General features: G+C 28.1%; 1 protein-coding gene across 2 annotated transcripts in view; it reads left to right on the top strand.

The window, feature by feature from the left end:
* The window catches only part of LOC119687622 (tyrosine-protein phosphatase Lar), a 122,119-nt gene that overhangs the window by 58,500 nt on the left and 35,908 nt on the right, over positions 1-27,711 (top strand). For both annotated transcript variants that reach the window (XM_038102011.1, XM_038102010.1), the window contains exons 8-9: positions 13,948-14,098; positions 16,437-16,573. In XM_038102011.1, the coding sequence (XP_037957939.1) occupies positions 13,948-14,098; positions 16,437-16,573 (288 nt within the window). The remainder of the gene's footprint in view (positions 1-13,947; positions 14,099-16,436; positions 16,574-27,711) is intronic.

The raw sequence follows: 27,711 nt of genomic DNA, 5'->3' as shown, positions 1-27,711 counted from the left end.
TTTTAAAATTTAAAACATTTTCCTTAATCAAAATTTCAAACAATTAAAAATAAACAAAATATTATTATATATAATGGAATATGTTAAATCGAATTAAAATAATGTATTAAAATTTCTTGTGCATATTTACTTTCCCTTGCATTAGTACTAAATTTCGTGTTTAATCTCCAAATCTGCAGGTTTTGATAGATGTAATTGTAGAACGAACAATAAAGAAGTTAGATGGAATGTTCTTTTTCTCACCTTAAAAAATAATGAAAGATAGCGCTGACGAAATCTACATCAAAATGCTCTAGGCAGACCACATCACAAAGGCATGCACATTAACACCATTCACTCAAAAATTCCAGAACACACAAAAATTCACACGTTATTTAATTGAAGGCACAATTATTTCCAATTTGCAAAAAAGAAGATCTAGGAATAGGAATAGAAATGAACGAGTTTCGAGCTCCGAACGGAGCGGAGCAGTGCGTCCATGATTGATCTTTTGTGCTGCAACAGACCATAACCGAACAGAAGACATTCCGCCTTTCGAATGAAGGCTAGAATGTGGGCCGTTGAGCATATCCTAATGTCAGAAGGGGAGAGTATTTCTCGACCTAGTGAACTAGACGATCTAAGCTAATTCAAGAATTACAGAGCATCACTTATAGTAATTAATACGAAATTAGTTCGATAATCAAATTCGAAAAAATGAAATACTACCATAGATGTCAAAGCTACAATGAGTGCTGCAAGAAAGTTGAAAAATTAAAAATAACGGGTTGGTCATAAAGTAGTCGGTGTTTTTCTGTTAACTTTAAAATACAGTATTTTAATATAATTAACAGTATTCGTTTATTTCTTTTATGATAGACAGCAGTTTAGTTGATTATTGGAAAAAATTTTTTTGAGATTAGCGCTAATTTTTTAATAATTATAATTATTAGTAGTAAATTATTGGGATTGTTGTTTTTTTTTAAAACTTATTGCAAAATAATGATTAAATGAATTCGAATTCTTTTATTAGTTATTATTGAGATTAAAGTAAAGAATTAAAAATATATTTTTATTTGGTCTAAAGAAAATATTTTGTATTTTATCATAATAATGGTAGTTCACATAGATCCTGATTAGCTCAACTTTAGTCGAAACTCATTGACTGGAAATTGTATTACACCCACAGTATAATCGTGTCAGCCACCATTGAATTATTATTTACTCCAGTATCTGCAATTTTCTCTTGTGGGATGCAAATTGTTCTCAAAACTGTGCTGTGAAAAAGCATTTTTCTCAGATTTTCAAAGCTTCAACTTTGAAAATAAGAATAAACGATTGTGATCGCAATATTCATGAAAAATGATATGAATTTATTTATTCGATTTATACCACATCAATCTTTTTTTTTTATAAACTAATTTCAAAAAATATGAAAAACTATCTTTAATAAACTGACATTATAAACTTAAAAAAGAGGATACAACAGGCATTTCTCATTTTTGATTTTTTTTATAGATATATTAATCGGTCAGTTCATGTATTAATCTACCTACCAATCTCTTCATTTCCGTTTCAGTGTATGTCCTTCATTCAATTTGTTATTAAAATGCAAACTAATTTATTATATCTAATTCAAATTGAAAAATTAATTGTGATTCTGACATCGTATTGTAATCGGCATTCACATGACATTTTTACAGATTATAAACGACAATCAGCTGTATAAGAGACCTAAGTGATTAAGGAAAAAAACAGCATGAACAGATATGCAGCACTATATTATTATATTAATAATATAATAATAATATAATAATAATATAATAATAATATAATAATTAATAATTATATTAATGAAAGTCGGTAATTCTAGGTGTAAAAATAGCATTCAATACGTAGTTTCGTAGGAACAAATTAATATTAAAGAAATGACTGCACCTGAAATCTCAAAATTGGCTGGACAGTTATAAAGTACAAGCAAATGAAAAACGCCAATAAGTTCCTGAAAATTATTTTACTATAACATATACATAAGTTTATAAACAACAAACATAAAAAACAGTAACAACTGAGTCATGATAATCATGATTGACTCTTACCATGTGAATAGTCTTTTTACTAACAAACGTTTTCTAAATCTTAGCAAACCAGGTGGATAAATTGCTTAACTTTAGCTATCGTATAACATTAATTGATACAACTTCATTTTTGTCAAAATTATCGCCCAAGACGCATTAGAACAGTTTTTGAGGTTGAGGTTGATTAAGCCACACTGTATCAGTTTTGCGGATTTCAGTTGTCATTCAAGCAAAATTTTTAAAGAGTAAGGTTGTTTACGTACGCTGTTAATGTACGTAAACAACCTGTTAATGTTAATGGTTGCACACCATGCAAAAATATGTTCTTGAAAGACGAATGAAAGTTTTCGGGTGACATACTATCATTCACAACATGTTGGCGAGATACTGAATGATGTGCTCACCAAAATTTTATTAAGCATGTCAACATGTTGATTGCGTGTCATTTAAAGATGCAGACTGTCATTTTTGAGTGTCATTCATCGATTTTCTCTCTTGAATGATACTCAAAACTGATCATCTGCACCGCGCTTTAGTTCGTTTTAATTTTAAAAATTGTAGAAAGTATCAGTGTAGAAATTATTAGATCTTCGGGCAAGTTTCTATAGCTTCCAACTTCAGTCAGGAGTAGTAATCCAGTTTGTCTAAGCATTATCAGTATGGAAAATACTTAAAGATTATATAATTTTTTACCTCGGCCTCAGACAAGCTATAGAGAACTTTTGTTTCTCATTTTTAAAGCAATCTGGTTTACTAATCTAACATTAAGCACGAAAACTTAGGAATATAGTATGCCGCCTTGATTTGTGTGTTGGAGAATTTCTCTAATACACTCATTCGCTATCATGCAGAAAGTATTAGATCTTAAGGCAAGTTTCTATAGCTTCCAACTTCAATCAGGAGTAGTAGTCTAGTATGTCCCAGCATTATTAGTATGAATAATACTTAAAGTTTATTTAATTCTTTACCTCGGCCTCAGACAAGCTATAGTGAACTTTTGTTTCTCATATTTTTAAGCAATCTGGTTTACTAATCTAGCATTAAGCACGAAAAGTTAGGAATATAGTATGCCGCCTTGATTTGTGTGTTGGAGAATTTCTCTAATACACTCATTCGCTATCATGCAGAAAGTGTTAGATCTTCAGGCAAGTTTCTATAGCTTCCAACTTCAATCAGGAGTAGTAGTCTAGTATGTCCCAGCATTATTAGTATGAATAATACTTAAAGTTTATTTAATTTTTTACCTCGGCCTCAGACAAGCTATAGTGAACTTCTGTTTCTCATATTTTTAAGCAATCTGGTTTACTAATCTAACATTAAGCACGAAGACTTTGGAATATAGTATGCCGCCTTGGTATGTGTAGTGCAGAAAAATTAAAATAATTGAAATCCAAATGGTTTCCAACAAAATGAAACTGTAAATAGTTTAAAAGTTAAATGCTTTTACCAAAAATTAAAAGCTTTTCCAAAAGTCACTTTGTCGAATGTGTTCCAGCACACATGCACTGACACTGGCACTGGCACAGGCAGTGGTACTGGCACTGGCACAGGCACACACATGCGTGAAATTACAATTGTTTAATGGTGTCACGTGTGCTCATTGCTTACACAAAAATTTTATAAACATTTTTGATTGCAGTGCAAAATTGTAAAAGTCACGTACACTGCAAAAAATTATTGCGCACATACACTCACGCTAACGCCAACACAACAGCGCAGACCCCAGTAACATTTGCATAAACAATATGCAATATACAACAAATTTTTATGTGAAACTCATACAAATGCTACACTTTATTACTATATAATGTGCATGTTTTTGCATGTTTGTGCGTGTGTGCTCGTGTTTGCGCAAGTTTTTAACTTAAATAATCGTGAATTTTAATGCATTTTGATAAATACAAAATAATAAATTTCACTCAATTATGTAGTCAAATTTGTAAATTTACTTTGAGTCTGTTAACATTCCTGCCTTTGTTGTTGTTGTTGTTGTTACTGCTGCTGCTGTAGTTGTTGTTGTTGTTGTTTGCTTAGTTAAATGCATATGTAAATTATATGTTTAATCAGAAGTGCACATACTTCACTTCAAAATAGCTTGCAATTAGCTAAAATACAATATATTAATGGATTATTATCGCTTAATGCCTCAATTAATCTTTCATTTCGGACTAAGAGTGGTGAGCATGGGGTCTGCATATGTGCTGTACATACGTTCGGAGGTGTTAGTAGGTTTCATTATTTACGAGCGTTTAGGATTAAGTTTAGGTACTACCTTTATTTGCATTGTAATTAAATAATATGTTTGATAAATATCGTACGATCTGAAGTGCTTTAATTGTTTGCATATAATTAAATGATTTCCTTATGCACAAATCCAGACACAAACTATATCGTTTTCATATTAAATTAATAAGTGTCTCATTTGTAGTGATTGATGAGTGAGGGAATGACTATAAACAAGAAAACTAAAAGTTTGAATCGGTTTGGATCGGTAAACACAGTTGTGCGGCTTATAGCGTGAAATTAATTTTAAATGTTCATATAATGTTAGTATTACATAAATAACCAAAACTCAATACAATTACTTGTATTAACGAGTTAAGTTTTTCTATATATATATGTATATATATATATATATAGACACTGACTTACTTAAAAGACTATAAAAACCCGTTATCTGGTTTCGGCCTGACGCAGTACTCCTCTCCTCTGCGCCTCTGCTGCATGTGTGTTTCCTCCAGTCTCGTATATCATGTGCGGTTAGTACGTCGTCAACATAATTAAAGCAGTAGAAACACGGTCTACTTCTATATCTTCTTTCTCCAACTACCGCTTCAAATAACTAATTCTCGCTTCACGATTCAACCAGGTAAGGCACTGGATGTTAATTGGCTGAATTTTATAAATGGTGATATAAAGCTTGTATAGCTCGTGGTTCATTCAGATGCGAAAGTCGCCGCTAACTGATAAAGAACCACAGAACTTTTCTCTCTAATACTGCCAGTGCTGCTTCATCATTCTGTGATAGTGTCAATGCTTTTGCGCATTTTCAATTAACTTAAAACGACAAATCAATCAGGTCAGTATAACCGTCTCTTTGGCAGCTTTTAATGCTTAATGCTGTTCCAGGTTCTTAACACTTTTTCTTTTTAAAAAGGAAAGTGCAAAATTGAATACGACACTGTGAATCATATTGCAACTTCATGATACTCCCAGAAAATACCTGTATATTTTTTATTATAGTATTTGTTTACAGTATATTTACTTAACTAGTCATATGTATATGGAGATAGTTACTATAGAGGCTTATTGTCTTATTTCGTTTTTTTTCACATCATATCTTTAAATAATCTCATTGCTTAATCGTCACAAATTCTACTAAACGTATTAATTTTCATATTATATAGAAATTAAGATGATTCAACAATACTCTTAAGACTTCTCAATCTTATCGTTAAGAATTACAAGACTTAAGTCTATTCTACAATCTACACCTAACTTACGTGACGTTTAAGTAGTCACCATTGATCAATATCAAGTTTGATCTAAAGTAATTATAGACACAGTGTACTCTAAGTTTAGTCGTAAAAAGGGCTCAGCATCGCATATTACTTCAATTAATATTGTTTATATGAAAGAAATGAATTTCTGTATTCAATTTTAATACTAAAATCTTGCACTTATATATAAATTTCTGTATAGTTAATAAACAAAAATAGCAGCTCTGTCAAATAATCAAACTAACTTGATCGACTAAAAAATGTCTGTACCAAAAATATTTAAAATTCATGAAGGAAGCATAATAATGATAATTTATAATACGATATTGATGTTTCACTATATTTCTATCACCAGTTTATATATTGCTGGATGGGTGGTGTAAGTTAATAAAGAATTTTACAATATATCTAGAAATTTCAGCAGTTTTCAAGTTTGCAAATTATTCTTATATGTATCTCATGGGTGTGTTATTCTTTTATTATGACTGGTAATATGTATATATTCCAATAACATCTAGTTTCACTTCAGCAGTCCTTACACTAATCAGCAAAAAACCAGATTTTGTGTGGGGAATCAAGCTTAAGTATTGGTAGTTCTATGTCTCTTAAAATCGCACAATTTTTGTTAATAAATCTGAATTTTATTTTTAATTTTTTGTTAGTTAACCTGGAACATTTTTCCTACAATTAATTGTCTATTTGTCTGTTTGAAGAATATTAAATTTTAAACAAAGTTAAAAATTTCTTTATATTTTAATATGCCAACTTACCAACATTAAACTAAAATGTATGCAGATGAAAACAAGCTCAAAATATTTCATTTTAATTTTGCATATGACAATTAAAGAATTTTCACCTTTACATACCAATTGCACTTGTTTGTGACAGCAGTGACCAAAATGTCGAAAAATTTTTATCTACGTAAATAACCGGGCACAATATATTCCCGAACTACGTCAATAATTCATGTTCAGTCGAATTCTCCAACGGAAAAGCATCTTTAAGGTTTAAGCTGCAGCGACTACTTCAACGACAGTTGAATTTGGATTGTTAATTTTTTATCGCTCGGAGATAAGTTCCCTCTCAACACGTAAATCTCCATGTTGCCACACATATTTGCAGGCTCGTTCCATATCCTCGTAACAAAAAAATTTTATGCGCTACTGGCGCAATTTATATATGTCAATTTATCAGTTCGATATTTTCTTCCATTTTGTGTCCTCTATGCCTTTGCAGGCTTAACTTTTAACTTTAATCGAAAAGGATGGACACATTTGTCGGCTCTGACGTTTGCGCCTTTAATTTTTGTTTATTTTGGCTTGTAATTATTTGTAACTGAAATTTTTTGTACACACACTTTCAGTAGATAGAAGTCACAATTAAAATATATTTATATTGCAATGAATGCTTTCTCATCGACTTATAACAATCCGCATATGCTGCACCCAATGTGCTTTAGTTGGCGGTTGTAAAAATATGAAAATGCAAAAAATTTCAATTTTTGAATGAAATGTCGTCCATGAATTCATTAAAAAAAGAATCTCTTTTATGGTATATTCGAAGTAAATTATTTTCGTTTGATTGTTAATCGTTTACTAAGATGCTTGTATGAATATGGCATAATGAAAAAATTCCGTAATCAGTAAAAAACCGTATCAACTTTTTTGAACATATAAGTAGTATATTCGATACCTTTTGCGATATATCGACATAAATATCGACATATATCATATGTCGACGTAATCTAAGCTTAATCGTTTTTTACTGAATACATCCAAGTTCATGTCACCACTATCAAATTCATCTAAACTCTAAAATCTAAAAGTAATAAATCTAACATGTAATTTGGTCTCTTATTAGGTGTGGAACACTATTCTCCGCAGTTTAGGTAGTATGTCCTCGTAACCCTAGTTGTCTTAACCATTGCTTAAGCTTTCAGTAAACATAATCATCGTAGAAAATTTTATTTTGTTCCATATGTTAAACGAAATATAAACTAACTTAGATGCAATAACATCACTTATGCGTAAGCAATCATCCGAGTCCACTCAGAAATTGTAATCGACTTTTTCATAGTATAATAAAAAAATTTTTAATAAATAAATTAAATGGCGCAAACTTTGCGCACTAAATATAAGCCTACGGTAGTCACTTATGAAAGGTTTTTTTTTCTGAATCACTAACTTTATCTATTTATATATTCTGGAAATCTTGTTAGTTTTCATATCTTCTGTTTTAATGCTGGTACAGCCAATGCTCTGTAATATAGTAATATCGAAGTTTATTCTTGAAGAAAATTATAATATAATGATTGAAACCAAACTATAATCGATTATGACCGTCGCTGTAGTAATAAAACTGTAATAGATTTTGAAACATTATTTAATTATATCACAATCTGAGAAGGTTTTCAACATATTTTGCAAAGAGACCTATAAAGTTAGGTATACACGCCTTATGTTATTTAAACTAGGAAAGACTCGAAGAAAGACTGTTCGGCGGATGACTGTTGTAATTAACCTAATTCTGTTCCTTATTTTACTGTTTTTTCACTCTTCAATGCAATAAAACTCCAAAGTTAAATAATAAAGTTAAATTACATAACTCATCGACAGATTAGTCATCGTCATCATGTCATGATAGTAAATGTGTTGCAGGATCTGAATACGTTTCATGATAACTACGTCGATTTTTTATTTTTCCTTTTTAATTCTTAACACCCACTCTTCGTAAGTCATTCATCAACTTTAGTCATTTGTCCGTGTTATACGTGGTTATCATATCTGTTTCTGGTAAGTTAGTTACAACAATTTTACTCTGTGATGTGTCTTGCGGTACTCCTCTAATACGACTAACCATTTTGAGCTAATCCTTTTTCTTGTGTAGTAATGTAATGTAGTCATTAAATCAAATAGTTCATTAGTATCCATTAGCATGTATGTCCCATTTTATTCTTTTACAATCAAGTTATTGCTATTTTATAGAATCTCTGTCTATAATCTTCAATAATAATCTAAACAATATTTATCTGATCTACAAATAACACTTAGCACAACAATATACTTGGAATAAAGCTAAATAATTAATAGTAAATTTTGATCATTTATATTAAATTAATATCCTTAATAAAATTATTAAGAAGCTAAGAAAAGAAAAATTAGGAGTAGTTTTTCGATATAATAATACTTTCCCTTTAGTCGACATTATTTTACGAAATTAGTGGTTCAGGAAAAAAGCTTCGATAATTACGCAAATTCACTACCTCAGCAAGTTGAGCAGAATCAAGGCATATTTTTTTAAGTTCAAGTTTTAAGATCTATTATTTGTAATTCAATTTAAAATAGTTTTGTTCATTTATAGTTTTGCCTTGTTAGCTATTCTACCTACGATTAAAGTATGGAAATCTTCTGGAAAATGATTCCGAGGAGCATTGGGTTTGAAACAGGGATCTGAATAGAAACATTCAAATATCATATTTTATTTGAATATCTTAATGTTCGAATGTTTTAAATGTTCGAAAATTTTCGACTTCCAATTTCAACAGGGATGTTACGCTTTCTCTGATGCTCTCATTTACTCAAAAATTTGCTGGTGGAACGCACTTGTATATATACAAGTATATATACATAATGTTACTCAAAGTTACTACGAGTAGCTCGTGGAACAGACCTAACAACAACAATATGCAAATAATATGCAAAGTTATATAAAGCGAAAGGAAAACAAAACATAAAGGAGATCAGTTGTTCAAGCAGTTCGAACATATTCGATCACTTAAGGCTGTCATGTTAAATGAAATAATCGAATGTGGTTCAACTTGTCCTAAGCATAAACAGAACTAGTAAATAATATTTTTTAAAAAAATTTCTATATATTTTATTCTGTCCTTTGGTTTAATCTGCAAGTGTAGCATCCCACAATAGTTCGCCAGGGCTGTTATTTATGCATTCGTTAAGCTTAAATTTATGTTAAAAGTTCACGTTAAGTGCACGAAGTTTTGTGAAATGAAAATGAAACAAGCGCAACATCAGGCAACGCTGCCAGGAACAGTAAAATTAATGTAAAACTGACAATCAGTACCGTTATTGTTGTAGCGCCTCGTTTTATTGGAACATACACCCGCAATCATATAAAAACGTACACGTATGCTGTGGGTACCTGTCACTGGAAATTACAGTTAATATGATTCCATTTTATTTCGTATACAATAATAACACCAACAACAAAACAAATATATTTTTAAATTCGTTTTTACGAAATTTCGCATACGAATTTCCTGCTGTAAACACTGGACAGTGTTGGAGAGGACAATAAAAATGAATGCATGAGAAATGGAATTCTTTATTACACAAAATTTTAAATATTTACTAGAAAAAAAGGTGCGAATAATTGGTACATCGGTATGAACAGATGCAGATATACAGATGTATATAGTTATATTAGGTGGAGTGCAATGATTTATTTTGCAATGGTGTTGGATGTACAATGTATTTAACTGATTGCGTTTTTTTTATTCTCGTCATATCATCGTAAACTGATTGACCAAATCTTCCACATTTTAATAAATGAAATTTATAAAGAAAAACACTTAAATTTAGCACAAAAATAAATTGATTTAAATAATTCATTGAAATGGACTCGAATGCATTTCAATTTGTTAATATTATACAATCAACCGACTTTTTTTATTTTATTTTTATTTTCAAAAAAAAAATTTTTATTATTAAATACATTTTTATTTCAACAATTTTTATTGAAAATATACACAATATAAAACTATTTTTCCAATTGAAATTCTTAGAATATTTAAGGTTATCAATTAACGTACCTCTTTAGCTTTAATTATGTACAAAAAATAAAATTTATCAAATTAATTCCGATAATGTAAATTTATTGAAAAAGTTAATTAATAGTATGGTAGATAGGTGTGAGTGGAAGCCTTGCATCCAAGAATGCACACTTGAGCGTTGGTTTGTACATACACTAAAAACCCAGTACACGACCAACGCCGACAAAGTTAAAGAATGGGGGAGATTAGGTAAAGATAAACCAATCTGACAGTTCTATGAATTTGGATAAGTCGATAATATTGTAGGATGACTGTTCGGACTGGTCGGTAAGAAAAGGTGTCCAGAAGATTTTGGATCTTCTTCTAGCTAAAGAGAAAACTGACATGTGGGATGAAGCACAGTCTCTTCCACATCCTCAGAACTAAAAGTTGTCATAGAGTAGACACAGTCTAACAACATGCCTTCCTATTATACAGTAACCCGTCAGCACAGAAACCGTAGTGCTAAATAAGTTCCGCCTTAGTTGAAGTAGCTGACGAGTGTGTGTTTTTGTCCAAATTAGACCAAGTGAAGCTAATATCTGACAGTATTGCTTGACTATGCTAAATTATTTTTGTTTGATTGCCACCTTAGCTGTAACAAGTGGAACGCCCATATTGAGAAGTAAATATCAGGGAGAAGAGCTTGACTGCCCTACAAATTGATAGAGACATCTCTATGTTCTGGAACCCATATGAGTTGGATCCTGATACGCTTAGCTGAGTCATCGAGGGAAGCTTAGGTATCCCAAAAAATGAAAATTGTAACACCAGGGATTTGATTACCAAGTACCTATTACACTGCATAATGGATTGTCATTAGTTCTCCTTTGGTTTGGTAGGCGAAGAGAAAAACTGAGACCAGACTTTCTAGAGAATATGCCACAACCGAGTTGATCATCTATTTAGAGCGGCCTATGTGAATGTCTACCGTGTTGTAAGAGACTACTTTGTCAAAGATCCAGTCTTCTCTGCTAGGTGCAAGAAAGTTGAGCTAGGTATTAGAGAGCTGAGGTCTGGCTTAGAACACATGTAATCAATTGAGATAGGGACTAGCAGATCCTGGTGTCGTATAATTGATCAACGCAAAAGCGCAAAAGCTTGGTGTTGTTCGAGAAGCCAGTGACAGCTAGTGAAGCATGATGAAAAGGACCTTCGTGGTGGTGAAGCGTAGAGCTCTAGTGATATGCAAGCAGCTAAATTTCTTGTTTTGTTAATTAATTTTGTGGCTTGCCACGAAAAGGCAGCTTTATATAAAAGGATTGGTTCGATATGAGTATGAGTATGATTCAAAATTGGAGATTGCAACTGCACCCTACAACTCTTTTACAGCAGTAAGTTTCCCATGTGGCTTTACTGGCTTTTTCAACCAAGTTAGAATGACAATTGACTTTAGAATCCAGTAGTGTGCCGTTCTCCCTGCTTTAGGAATGAATACTACTCCAGCAGCTGGGGATCTATCCGCAAGTTTTGCGGATATTTGCAATAGTAAGGTTCTAGCATGGAGGCTTGAATTTGTCCCAAATTTTAGAGAGCTTGCAGTCCGTATTTGTGTCGCATTTGAGTGATGACGTAGGGGTTTGATTTCCTGATCAATATCGAAAAAGTTGGGCATAACTGTCAGCTGGACTGTAAGGTTGAACGGAAAATGAACTATTTAGTATGTTTTCTATCAATTGGCTTGGATGATCTGTTTATTTAAGAGTATAACGCCATATCAAGGTCGACAATTATATACATGTGGTCTGAGAAGGAACAATCTTGCGATACGGACCAATTTTTTTTTGCATGGATATATCTATGTTATTTCTGTTCTTTTAGCAGAAATAAATCTGAACTCTGGAATGAAGATGCGGCTTATGAAGAATCTACATATGAACCCAGTAGTGATGTTGAGTCTTCAGAATATGTGCATGATGAAGGATCTACATATGAACCGAGTAGTGATCTTGAGTCTTTAGATAGAAGCGAATGCAATATTGTTGAAGTCTTAACAGTTGTTTCGAACCCGACAGCCATTGAGAACGTTAATAATTTAATAAAATGATGCAACAATAGTGAACTATTTTCCACTAAGCACATAAGCAATTTGCTGGCTCTCCACAGATTTTTAAGGAAACCAAAAAAACAAACAAATATAACTGAGAATATATGTCACAGAAAGATTAGTTTTAAACTTGCCGATTATGCCGTCTGCGTTTCTATTAACTTTGAATTAATTTCTTAGCTTTGGACATTATCGCAATTATTTTAACTTTTTTTAATACACTCCACTTTTATATAAAAAAATATATGTGATGTAATTGGAGTACAGCTTTATGTTTTGTTGCATATAGTTAAAAAATACAAGTTATATGTATTCCCCCGAGATTGTTTAGTTTCGTTTTCTTAGTTTTATTAAATAAAATAAAGTAAGAAAAGAAATCTATTGTATTTTTTTTAATGAGTTTTTCTTATTTATATTGGAATAAAAAATTTGTCCAAAAATCAGAATTACCTTAAAAACAAAGTGGTTCTAGTTTGCGAGCGTCCACTGTATTGAAAATTGGCTTGATTCGTACTTAACCTCAAAAGTCAAATGGATTTTTGGCAAGAAATTCATATACAGCATCAAGAGGAAAAATTGTCATTCTCTCCGGTGGACAGCACTTTGAATGATTTTTTCTTTAATGTTTTATAAAAATAAAGATTTTTTTTTATTGAAACATAAAAATGTTTATATTTAATGTAAATTCTAAAGACGGTTATTTGAAAATTTTAATTAAATAAATATTTTTTAAATTTGTGTTTTAGTGATAATTGATATACTTATTAATAAATTTATATTTTAACACTTGGAAATAATTACATATTATTTGAACCGACTGCATAATCAAAGTTTTAATATTTTTAATTGCTAAAAATTAATACAAAGCTTATTCAAAAATTAATTATTTATATGTAACTTCATACCATTGTAATAATATTTTTCTGTAATAAATTTTAAACCTTATTTCACCTTAAATTAAATTTTTCACAAAATCCATTCGGTTTAATCTTTAAAAAGTTCACATTAAAGAGATGCCAGTACACAACAAACAAGTAATCTTTTGTCTGAAAGCCTATAAAAAATGAAAATAATTGGAACAATGAAAGGATAAACTTAATTAAATTTTCCGATTATCGCGTCAACATCACTGCCACACATACATTTATCACACGCATTTATTATTTATTTATTAAATTTATTTTACTTGATGTAAGCATAAAATAAAATTTTAAAACCAACAAAATAAAAAATTAAAAACATTAAAAAATTAACAAAAAATTGTATAAAAATTGTATAAAAAGTTGCAAGCATATAATCAATTTTTCTTTATCGTACATATTTTGTCTATGGTTATGAGTATATATAGGAGTAATTTTTTTATTTTCAATATGGCAACGCTATATTGTTTATTTAATTTCCGTTTCATCAACATGGTTAAAGTAGCTACTTCGAAAAAGAAAAATAAAAATAAAAATAAAAATGAAAACAACAACAATTACAATAACTACAATAATATGTATTTCGTTATGACAGGTGTCCCATCGCAGCCTAGTAATTTCCGGGCCACCGATATCGGCGAGACCGCAGTCACATTGCAGTGGTCGAAACCGACACATTCTAGTGAAAATATCGTACACTACGAATTATACTGGAATGATACATATGCAAATCAGGATCATCACAAGTGAGTATTATTTACAAAATTGTTTTTATTTGTTTTATTTTTTAATTATTCTTTGTTGTTATTGCATTACTTTTCGTTGTTTATTATTTGTGGTGATTCGGATTGAAAGCTGCTTTACTGCTTAAAATTGATTAAAAAAATTATTTAAAAATTGATACAGTTGTGGTTTTATGTATGCAAAATGATGTACTGTACACTTCAGTCCATATCCTCTGAAATTTTATTTTAATATTGACACCGAATGTTTGCACAAACAAACATTGGACGACCAATGATACATAAATTGCCAGAAAATCAAGTAAATTCAGTAGAATTAAAATAAAAAATTATAAAAATAATAAAAAAGAAAACAGAAGTTGTTTCTAAATCAAAATTTAAATTAAAAAAATTTATATTTAAAATATGCATGCCTCAAAAAAAAAGTACTGTCAAGGAAATGTTTGCAATGAAAAATCAAAATGCAAATTATTCGTTCATATTAGCATATATATTAATAATATCTTTATATGCACTTTTTCAAGCTAAGAATTTTTTTTTGACAAAACGAAATTATTTTAAACGAAATAGTCTACTTCTGACTTAATGCAGTGGTTTACACCATCTAGAAAAATGTACCATAAATCTTTCAAATTGTTAATCATAATATACTACCAGATATCTTACTCGAATAACAAATCCAATAAATACTTTAAAACGTCGATCAGAATATCCTTTAGGGTATCTAACTCCTTCAAGCTTTACAGAAGTCCTTTTTTATATTCACAAAACGCAGTTTTTTCCTTGACAAATATGTGTTTCCTAAAAGTTAGAAGACGCATTATGCCAAGTGGGCTAAATATGGGAAATAAATTTATTGACTCCTATAAATGTCTTTAGTGTAAATGCCGGTCTTAAAAAATTCTGTTTACTTTCTGAACCGTTTTGTACATTATAAACAAATATATGTCTGTTTCGTTCATTAAAGTGTATAAGCGTTTGAATTATATAGTATTACACTGCCAATGGCAAAGTCCAAATAATATATTGGAAATAAAATATATAATAAAAAAATTGAACGATTGAAATTCACCTTCGACAACACAAAATAATAACTCTACATTCTAAAGCAAGGAAGTAAATGGCATCTATATGCCCCGGAAATTTTTTATAGTGAGTATTGTGTCCTAGAATAAACATTATTAAATAAACACTGTCAAATTCAAAGAAATTTGAAAATCTATTATATGGATTGAAGTGATATTGTACAAAAACATTATTTAACTTATATGTATCTATGCCATATAAATAACGACTTCTACCAGCAATTCTTACATGGAAATCATTTAACTGCTTCAAGTAGACACTACTGGACACATGCCAGTCTAGACCACTTAAATGTAGCTAATAAAATAATATATATCGGAAAGTAAAACGGACAACGTGTGTATGTACTCAAGAGATACATATTACATGGTTCGACTCAAATCATTCTACTCATAGAAATTTGAAAGTATTTTTTGTAGAGGGAGAAATAAAACTTAAAATTGAAAAATACAAAAGTATATTAAGCAATCAACACAATACCTTTGAAGCAGAATTACTCGTCGTGTATAGCCCCTTCTCTAAACTGACTAAAGAAAGAAATGTACATAATTTGCCAATTAATTTGGAACATTCTAGTGCAAGTTAATTACTTCTACAAATGAACAACACGTTCAATGGATTCAATAGATGTTCAATATTAATAGATTTAAAATTTAAATTAAAAAAAACACCAAAAAAAAAAATTTTTAATAAAAAGTAATAAAAACTTATTTATTTTGAATAATGCGGTAAAATTTAATATTAAAAAATATAAAATAGTTACTAGCAGTTTTCATAAACTGGGGTCTATAAGCACGCGAAATGCTTAGAATTTGAACAACGAAAATATATACTCATATAGCTTTGGTTTGTTTGGTTAAAATACGTGAATTCTCGTATTACATACGGATTTACTAAACTGAAGAATCTTTTCAAAGACCACTGATGAAACGGGGTGTATGGTCAGCCTAAAAAACACAATAAATAATAAAATTTTGTTATTGTGATTCACAAACCCATTAATATATTTTTTTTATTTTTTATTGTTTTTTAATATCTTTCACTATGAACATAAATTAAAATCAGTATTATTAGTTCTTAATGAATTTTGGCATATATATATTTTTTTTTGTTTTGATTTATTTATTTTTTTCCATTTCATACATTTATATTCTATATAATATTAGATTTTTTTATTCAGTAATTAATTTTTAAAATGAATTTTATAATGAATTTTAATATTTTTAAATATATTTTACAATATTTTTGCTTGAAGGCGAATTTCAAACACTGAATCATACACGCTTGATGGTTTGTATCCTGATACCTTATACTACATATGGCTTGCAGCGCGTTCTCAACGTGGAGAAGGTGCAACAACTCCTCCAATACCCGTCCGTACTAAACAATATGGTAAGTAAAATTAAATATTTTTAAATATAATATATTTTTAATAAGATATTAATATAAAATATATTCATTTATATATATATAACAAATCAAAAATAAAAGTATTTGTACACAAATTTATGAATATAAAAAATATATATATATACCAAACATATCTATAATATATACATAATATAATATAATTATGCTATTAGGTGCGAATTTTTTTTAAGCTGTAGTATGAATTAAAACTTTTTTAATAGAACCATTACAAATAAAAATGGTTTAAGTTTAAGTAAAAGTTGTTTAATAAATAATAATAATATTTTTTACATATAATTATAAGTAAAATAACATAAAAAGCAAATACATGAAAGCTTTCGTAGTATTAAATAAATTTTTTACTTAAAATTCTTTAGTACCTACATCCTCCTGCCATTCCTAGACATATTTCCAAAGCCATAAAACACACTAAACACTATATCAACAACAATAATTTATGCATAAGCGGAATTCAAGGTAAAGTTTATTAAAGCGTAAATATATGCAAAGACACGCCCACATGTATGCTTTAAAATTTTTTTAAACAAAATTATGTAGCGAATTTCCTTGGAACTACTTAAATTCCTCACAAAATATCCCTAATAAACATTCCAATAAAATTTTGTAAATGCTGTGAAAATGTTTAAGAAATGTATCTGCTTATATTTTAAATATTTTTTTCTTTAAATTTGAATTTGTAAAAGAAGAACAATTTAGCAATAATTTATATAAATATTTTGTTTATTTAAAATTTATTTATATACTTTGTTTTTAACAGTATATAAGTTAAGACTTCTGTTGTGTCAAATTTTTTCCATTTCCTATTTTTATTCTATTATGATAACAAACTTTTATTTAAAACAAACCATATACAGATACAATAACTTTAACTTAACATTAACTATACGAGTATTATAGCTTACAAGTCATTGAACTACAAAAATAATTAATACTTATATACCTACATATTTATTGTAGTATCTCTTATTACAGAGAATAGTTATATGATATACACATTTACATAAGCATACATAGTTCTATATAAAAAACACTACTTACATATTTTATGTCATATCTATCTATATTTAAAGTTATTAACATTTTATTATATACATATCTTACATTTACTTCTTTTATTTTTATACACTAGTGATTATATGTTAAGATATGTTGCAATTAGTACATACTTTTGAATATCTAACTAAACATTTATTACCCAAAACACTCCTATACAGTTAGAACAATTATTGCTATGAACACCATATAGAGAAACTATCATATAAACAACTATCATCACCACATCACATCACATGATAACATGGTTTTTATTGGTAATCTTTGCATTAACAATCTATTGTCCTTTCAACTTGATATTAGAAAGGATTTTTACTACTTGATTTTGTATTTGCACGTACCTTACTGGTACATTTTTTTGAAAGTTCTAATGAACAGAGCCAATCAATGCACTTTATAATATTGTATTAGTCTTCACCCAAAGGCGTCTAAAATATTATTATTCCCAGCACTTATCTGGTGAAGGTTCTCTTTATTGCGCACTTAAGCATTACATATATATAAATAAAAAACATATATATACAGAATATATGTCTGGGAAAACACAGATATATATTCATTCTCGATTTTGACCTATTACTATATACTAGAGTTCCTTAACCCAAAATGTACTCCGATGGGAAGAATATTTAAAATATTTTACAAAAACAGATACTAATATTTCCTCTTTACGAACCATATCGTAAAGAGACGAAAATAGAAGGTTTAAATATTTTGAAATTAATCAAATTAAAATTGTAAATATAAATTTTTCAAAATCAATTTAAGTTTTATGTTAAATTATATGAAAATCTTTTAAGAAGTTATATATTACGAACTTGTGGTTCAGAAACACTGTAGTAGTTTCTCAGACTTCAGACTCAAACAGTTCTAAATGCCTCTTGTGCCTTAACTGCTTGAATATTATTTTTAAGCCTCAAATTTCAAAATCAGTTGGATTTTTTAAAGGGAAGCTTTATAAAAATATGCATGTATTGGAAATTCTATATATTCTATATATGAACGAAAAAGTGTATTCATAAGCAGCCATCATCAATCCTTCTATGGTGACGCTAGTAACTTCATAATATTCGAGCATATACTAGAGCTCAAAGATAATATTTAATTTATGAAGCAACTATAATCGTTTAATTTAGATATAATCACTCCAATTTAATAGTATCATTCAGTTCTACATCCAATCTACTACGCTAAGAAAACATCATCTGTACGGTTAAGATGTTTTTAAAAATATAATGAAAACATGTATGTCAAAATCTTAATATAATATTATTTCTCTGATTTTACTTTAAAAAACTTATAAACAATAACAATTATTTAATATATTTGCACATTATATTGCAATGACAGAAGAGGGAAGCGAAGAAAGGGAGAAAGAGAAGAACTGACTCGGACTCAAAAGGTCCTCTCAGACAGGAATCGAATCACAACACTTCATAGCGTTATGGGATCACTGAAATGCCAAAGCTTATGAAATAGTCATCCAAGTCAAACGATGGCAAATGACTAATCAATATTATGACTAACTGTCAACACAAACCATATTGTGAAGGTTAATGTTTTACTTCTTAAACTATATTGTTAGACGAAACGAATTTGTGTATGTTTTTATACTTTAGAGAACATAATTTCTGAAAAATTAAAACAGTCATATCATGTATAAATATTTTTAATTATTTTTTATAATTATCTATTGTCAACGTTTCGAGTTTTTTAACGTCATCCCGAGGGCGGGTTATACAAAGAACTAATTGAAAAGAGATTTAAAGTCGGCTTTACTTATAAACTAAAAACAAAAACAAAGAGTAAATAGATCAAATGGATTTGGGTATCAGATGTGACGGACTTTAACCAACTCGCGATGAAAGTATGGAAACATTAAAAAGGAAATGAGGTGGCGTCAGATTGGATTTGCTATTGGTCTGTCGTTTATGGCCATAGGAAAAGCTACGGAATTTTTACATGGTAGCGGAAAATGGCCTAGGGGAATGGAATACAATAACATAGTAGCATAGAATCCTAAGCATGTCAGCAAGAATGAGAATTCCATGTGAGTCCTCCAGATTAGTGAAACAGACCTTGGCCTTTTTATCAGAACTTTCGTGTGTTCAATAAAATCAGCCTATCGATAAAGAAGGCAGTGAAAAATATTATCTCAAACTCTATATAAGAAGTTTTTCAAGTAATGTTTTTGCAATATTATTATTAGAATGTCTGCACTTCATTACTTCAACTTCATCATTTTTTAGATGTGTATGAGTTTTGAACCTATGATCTTCAACTCTTTTTTCCTTTAAAGGCAATAATATAAATATTTATTTTGCATTAAGTGCAATACAATTATGTCATTCATTTTTCGTAAGACGATCTATTTGTGGTATTTAATTTCTTCCACGAATTTCATATTATAACTGCATATAGCTCAAAACATTTTCTTTGAACTGGCAACTTCAATTTCGGAAACAGAAAAAGTAAGATGAAGCTATATCAGATATGTAGGGTGGAACATATTTGTTCAGATTTTACACCAAAAACGTTTTTTACGCAAGTTTCTATTTATATGAGTATATGAGGTTCCCGGTACATAAAAAGTACTCCCGCGGCTTTTTGCTACCCTAATTATTTGCTTACTAAATATTTAGTAGTCACTAGAGCGATCAATCATTTATGAGAAGTAAATTCGTAAAGTATTTCTTCAGTACTGTAGGATTTTAATTCCAGAGACGACCATATTATTATTTATCATAATGTTTTGTAATTTTTTATAGTTATAGTTTGTTTCTTAAGATAAAAAGTAATTTCAAATTTCGTAAAGCATGTAAGAGATGTAAGTTCGTTTTAATACTATCGGATTCCAATTTCCCAGATCCGTTAATTTAACAATTTTTTTTGATAAATTTTATTGTTCCGTGCATTATATAATTTTGTAATCTACTTCGATTAAGTTTTAATCTCAGAATGTTGGGCTTTAAAATTTTTACATGAAAAAAAATGGAAAATTCGAAATTTCCAAAATCCATAATGAAATCACAGGCACCAGAGAAATCGACATCTTTAAGGTCTTCTTAATTATTATAAAAGGTTTAAATTCTTAGCTCCGCTTTAGTTGTGAAAGACTATATGGAAATTTAATATATGTTATAATACAGATGACGTTAGCGAGATACACTCACTCATTCTATAGGACTATTAGTTATAAATCTAATCTAATTTTGAGATTTTGTCCTTGTTACACTCTACTACACTCACACTAAAAGGTTTTCATTCTATTCTCACAACTCCTCTAAATAAAAACTTTCTATCATCCACACAACAAAAAAAATCGCTGAAATCACATAAACTTTCTGAAGATACTCTCAACACTGGCAAAAATCTACTAGAAAACCATACACTGTAAACAATTACAGTTCTGTTAATTCCTTTTTTGTGTTATTGTAATTCTGATTTTTATTTTATTTTTTTTTTTTTGTTGTCTTCAATTAATTTTTCGTTAAAGTTTCTTCTGCTGAAATTGTTCTAAAAAAATATAAATAAAAAGAGTTTTTTGTTGACTAGCATCGTCAAAAGTTAAACGTTTATACGTACTGTACTATTCATGCTCCTATATGCTCCATAATATTGCGGCGTGTATGTATGTATGCATAAATATTTAAGTTCGTGTGGGTTTTTGTGAGTCTGTGCGTGCCTGCATATTACATGAGTTTTGTGTTAAATTCAATAAAGAATTTAACCAAATTAAATATTTAAAATGTGTGTGAAAACAATTTATGAGATTTAAAATTTTATTTAAAAATACTTTTTTTAATTTTAGATGAATGCTTTGCAAAGTCAAACAAAAAACAAATAATAGCAAAAAATAGCAAAAAATACGCATGTCTGTCTGTGTAAATATTAAATTAGTTAATAAAAGCCTCTTGTTTAAAACAAAAAGTAGCGCTTATGAAGTAGTTTTATACAAATAGAATTTATTTATACAATAATAATTATTTACACACAAAAAAACCAATTTAAATATTTTTATGAGTCACACTTATGTATTTTTGGCACCAAACAAAAAAAAATACGAAAGCACCATCGCACCTGCATAATTATTTAATTAATTATAAATATTAAAATTCACTAGTTTTTTCTTTTTTTTCGTAAATATTTAAGTGTTAATTGTTCGTTTAAATGTATTCACCTTTTTTGAATGTTTCGTAAATTGTTGCAATTTGTGTGTAATTTCATTTTTAATTTTTCTGCATAAATGCTTTTTAATTCGCTTGTAGTTAAGCTTTTAATGTAACAATGTACAGTGTTGTAAAGCGCATAGAAATTATAGAATTGTAAAATCGTGAAATGCATAAAATAACGCTAAAATGTGTATAATTGAGTATTGCATTATTTATGTATATATTTAGCTAAATTTGTGAAATTTATGTGCATTAATGGCCAACTAGGTGTTGAGGCTGAAAACTGATAACTATTATTTTCTATTTTATTTTTAACTTCATTTTTAGTAATTTTTTTTTTAATTGTTAAAATATTGCTTTCCAAATGAAACGTTTTATACTAATTAATTTTGCAATTGAAGTGTATCAATTATCCATACTCCACAGATTTTTTTGTAGCTCATAGTTGAATAGATAAAGCAAACATGACAGGGTTCTAGACTCCCAGTAGAGCAGAATAATTCAACTGTATCAGATTTTTTATGCAAACAACTAACTCCTACCGGATAGTAACACTCAACCTTTCAATTTATAGTTACAATACCACTTAATGAGAATTTTGTGTTATTAGACGGCGAAAAAATTTTCGAAGGAAATACCCTCATGCTAATCCACAATAAATCCAAGAACTCATAAAGAATATGGTTAAAAATAGAGTCTTCTTTCAGACTGAAACGACTAACCAACATTCTTAAAAATTAGGTAACCAAAAAAATACGATTTATCGTTACTCTACAAGTTTTTCTAAAAACTTGTAGAAATATGGAGAGAACTAAATAGAATTCTAAACTCATAGTGCAATGGAGCATTGCAAGTATTGCAAGTCTTCTGTGATAAAAGCTGCTATTAACTAAAGACTACACACTAAGCCCCTTGAATGAAGACTTCACAATGTTTCTCATTGTGGATTTACTAACATTTCATAGAGATAAATAATTATTTTAGATTTTGACAATCTAAACAAAACTGCACACAGAAACGACTTATGGCACGTTCAACAAGCACAGTCAGTAAGCTTAGGTAAAGTTAAAGGCGTAAGTTGATGAAAACAGCAACACTTAAACAGTTTTGCCCATCGTGAAGTCCTTAAAGTAGCCAGAAAAAGAAAATTTATAGCAGCTATTATTATCCTTGGAAACGGTCACCTGGACATTGAGTTACATCATCTGTAGTTCTAGCCATTGGTATAAAATGTGATTGAAAGCTTCAACTTTTTTTTATCATAGAAATTAAAAAGTGTCACCCTTAAAGCATTGATGCAATAGCACAATCAGTACTACCGTAATTATACAAAGAGTTGGTTTGTTGAAACCGTGAAGATCCTTTAAACTTCTTCTATCTGAATCATAAAGTGAGTGGTAAGCTTATGTTCCTAAAAAAATTTTTTTAAGTAAACAGACTAAAAATTAACACCCTATCTTTTCTTTTTAAGTAGTAGGTAAATAGATTGCGAAATGTTAACAGGGTTCTGAGTTCTGGACACTCAGAATAATAAATAGCCTCAACATACCGAGCTCCCAAAAATGATCTAAGTTTAACTGATATTAATCTTCTATACGTGGAACAGCAAATATCTATGAAAGTTTAATATGCTTTTCAATACCAGTAGACCTTCTTTTTCTGTTTGAGTGGAACGTTCTGTTACCACAGAATCAATCATGAAAATCTAAGTTTTAATACTGTTTTGTGCAGTTCATAAGGCAAATTATTTTTGAATATCTATCTGCAATTACTTTTGTAGGGCCTGACAAAAAACTTTAAAAAACCAAATACCTGAAAAATTATTTGCCAAAAATTTTAGATTACTCACGACTTTATATACTAATAAACTTTATAAAACTCTTAATATAAAACAGCAGTTCAAGTTAATCATAAGACTGAACCCTTCTTTAACTATACATCGCTACTTCCCTTCACTTCATACACTTAATGAACGCAGTTAAGATAAATATTTTTATAGAATGTACATGTTTCGAAATTAATTTTGTTTTAATATAGTAAAAAAATTATTAATTGTTTTTTTTTTATGAATTACTTACTACTTACTTACTGTCATCAAATTAATAGCCTAATTAATTAATACTAATGTTTGTAATTCCATGTTGAATTTTTTTAACACTTTATTAATATTGTGAATGAATACTGAATTGAATCTTGTATTTATATATAAAAAAATATAATAATGTAATGCATTGTTTATTATTATTAATTTTTATATAACTTTTTGTATATATTTTTTTAATTGAATCTTACCACTTTTCATATTTCACAGCAGCTTAATTGTAATTATTAATTTTAGCAATTATTTCTGCACTTTATTGAGTGTTGCACTTTTCATTTTGTGTATATTTTTTCCGTCCTAAAGGATAATAGCGTCATGAAACTATTTTCATATTTTTCAATTATCATTTAAATTTTACTTGTTCATTGGAATTTTCTTCTGCATTAAAATTTAATTTGCAGTAATATTAAGCACAGTTTAAAATATATTTTGCACACATTTCTGGTTTTTTTTCTCTTCCATAATAACTTTTTGCAAGTGACATAAGTTTCTGATTTTAATTAAATAATTAATAAATTGCATGTTGTTCATTTAAAATTAAAAGAAAATATTTTTTCCATATAAAATTAAAAAAAAATTGACAAGCTATTCAAATTAAGTAATAAAATACTTTAACAATAGTAAACTAATAGCATTACCTCACCAAATACTTTAATTTGGCAGTTCCAACTTATCTCTAGTTTAGTCTATTCGAAATTGTAGCATTTAATTATATGTAAGCCATTAAAATGAAGATATAAATGAAGATATAAAGATATTGTGATTATCAAGGTATAACTTTTAGAGTTCAGTAAGAGTTTATTTAGAACTATTAGACAGTTTATATATAGTTTGTTAAAAGTTTTTAAAATTCAAAGAAGTTTATAAAATTTAAAAAGTTTCTATTGATATACAGGTTTAGATTTTAAAAAAATTCTAAAGGATTTACTAAAAAATATTAATTAATTTTTAAACAAATAATTAAAAGTTAGCCTTAAGCTAGCTTCTATACCACACAATTCCTAAAAATATTAAAGATTGTTTTAAAAATTTCGTGAGCAATTCTTAAAGAATTTTTATCAACTATTATTATCTGTTAAACAAATAGTTCACTCAAAAAATATTAATAAATAATAGTAATAAATAAATGAAATATTAAGTAGTAAATAAAATAAATAAAATAAAAAACTTTTCTTTTAGGTAAGTGCTATTATCTAAGAGTTATTAAGAAGCACTCAAAGAAATTTTGACCAAGTCATTTAAGAGAGTTTCACAACATCTTGAAATCTTATCAAACGTTTCCTTAAAGAATGTTCTCGAGGAAATCCCTAAAATAAATTTTGATGAGTTCTTAAATACCATAGTCTTTAAAGTGTTTAACAGTTCTTAGAGTCTTCATTAGAAGTTACTGAAGAAGTTGCAAGGAATTTTTTGATGCCTTATTTAGTTTTTTAACGCTTAATTCAAGCGACATCATAAGTTTTTATTAAGCTAACAAAAAGGGTCTTGAAAAATTTCTTTAAAAAAGTTAAATAGAGTTTGTATAGAATATTGAAAAGCTATTAAAAAATTATTAAATACCTATTAAACAGTTATTAAAACATTTCTAAAGAATTCTTTAACAAATCTTAGAACACTTAGCAAGACTTCCTCAACATTTTTAAAAAGTTCTTAATAAATTCTTAAAAATTTTTAAAATACCTCACCTTTTCAATAATGCGCTTAAAAATAGAGCTTTTAAAAAATTTTCTAAGAGAAGTACTGCAGTATTTTTGAAGAGTTATTAAAGCGTTTCTGAATATTTTCTTAAATGTTTTTAGAACTTACGTCAAGAATTCTAAATGAATTCTTAAAGTATTTTTAAAGTGTTCATTTTGCGAGTTATGTATTATAAGTTCTTGAAAAATTACTAAGTAGTTCTTATAGAGTTCGGTTACAGTTTTTAAATATTTTTTGAAATATTCCATAAAGTTTTGAAATAATTCATTAGATATAATAATATATATTATAACATATTTATTTATTATATATATTATCTATTTATTTATGGGATATTTTTAAATGTTTTTAAAGATTTGGCTAAAAGTTGTATAATACGTCATTCAGAATTAAATAATAGCTAAGATCTGTAGCAAAATCTATATCAGTAGCTTTAGAGTTTCCTAGTAAAAATAGTGTTTACTTACCATATTAATGGTACTTCAGAAATTAGAGAGTATTATAGCTTATAAACTTATCATTTCAAATGAATAGAAATCCATTATAAAATTATTCAATTTGGAATTTGTTAAAACGATTCTAATGAATATTAATTAAGTTATTTATAAAAGGAAATGTTTTTTTGTTATTATCCACAAAAGTTAATCCAATTTGTTATAAAATCAAAATTTTGAGACATAAAATGTTAGAATATCTTAACCAAACTAAACTTTGAAAAAAATATTACAAAAAACCTTGCCATGAATTTTCTATTTTAAACTAAAAGAGCTTATTTTTAATGCTTTAAATTATGTTAATAAATCAATAATTTTAAAATAAAGGAATAAATTTAAACTTTGTCAATTTTATTAAAATTTTTTTTTAATTTTTTGCATGCCTATTTTTATTTTCTACGAGTTGCGAGTTGCATGTAATTTTTAGTGGAAATAATTTTCTACATTATTCTAGCATTTCTTTTATATAAATAATGTTTTTTGTTTTAACATATATTTACGAAATTTTAGAATATTGAATTTAAAGCATAACTATTCAATTGCGTACTTATTTAGAATAATTTGGATCCAGTTTAAAGTTCAAAATATCTTTTGGTTATTTCTAAATTTTATAATTACATCCTTAATTCTTACTAACCCTTAATTATTGAAAATTTAGTTTCCATTCAGTAATAGTATTTACATTTTATTTAAAATTAATTTTATTTATAAGTAATTAATTTATAGTATATTATATCAAAAATTTTAAACAATTTTTTTTCACTTAAGCAGAAATTATTTTTCTCAAAGTTTAAAAAATTTTCCCTTTAAAAATGGTTTATGCAAAAGAAATGCCTATGTGTAATTTATATGAAGTAAATAATAATGTTAAATGTCACCTCTTTTTGTTTGAATACTGTTTAAATTTTGAATTAATGAAAATGTTTTTATAAGAATTTTTTTTATTAATTTTTAATGTTAAATTTGATTTAAAAATACTTTTGTTATGTGCACCAAAGAAAAAGCAAGTTTTTTTTCTTTTAATAATTTTTTTATAATAAAATTGCATGTTCTATATATTTTCCTCAGAACGTAAATGTGTCTCAAGATGTTAGCAGCATAAAATTATAGGTTAGACCTATATAAATGTTAGTTACCAAAAACAAAAAAAAAATACCCCTAAAACTGTAAACAGTACTGAATGTGATTTTATTATATATTTAAAAAAAAAATAATTTGCACAATAACCAAAAAATATGCGCAAAAAATATTAAAATTCAAAAAAACAACAAATGAAAATTTTTAATAATAATTTATGTATACCCTACATCTAATGCACAAAAGCTATAAAACTCGATAAAGACTGTTTTTATTTTTTGAAACATTTAGTAGGTTATTATACATTTAATGGCTAGTTCTTATATTGAAGTTAGTCAGTTTCATTTTGAACATTATTGAATAGTCCTTTATCTTTATATACACAATAAACACTATAAGATAGTTAGGTTAGGCTGAGTGAAGCCAAAATAATACAAAAATCAACACATATCAACACTCGGAGACGTATATGATTCATTACAATAACCTCAAAGTTGCAAGAGT

This window comes from Teleopsis dalmanni, chromosome X (genome assembly GCF_002237135.1).
Source record: "Teleopsis dalmanni isolate 2A chromosome X, ASM223713v2, whole genome shotgun sequence".
In the NCBI taxonomy this organism is placed as follows: Eukaryota; Metazoa; Arthropoda; class Insecta; order Diptera; family Diopsidae; genus Teleopsis; species Teleopsis dalmanni.
The sequence above is the reverse complement of the archived record's forward strand: the minus strand, read 5'-3'. Positions and strand labels throughout refer to the sequence as shown.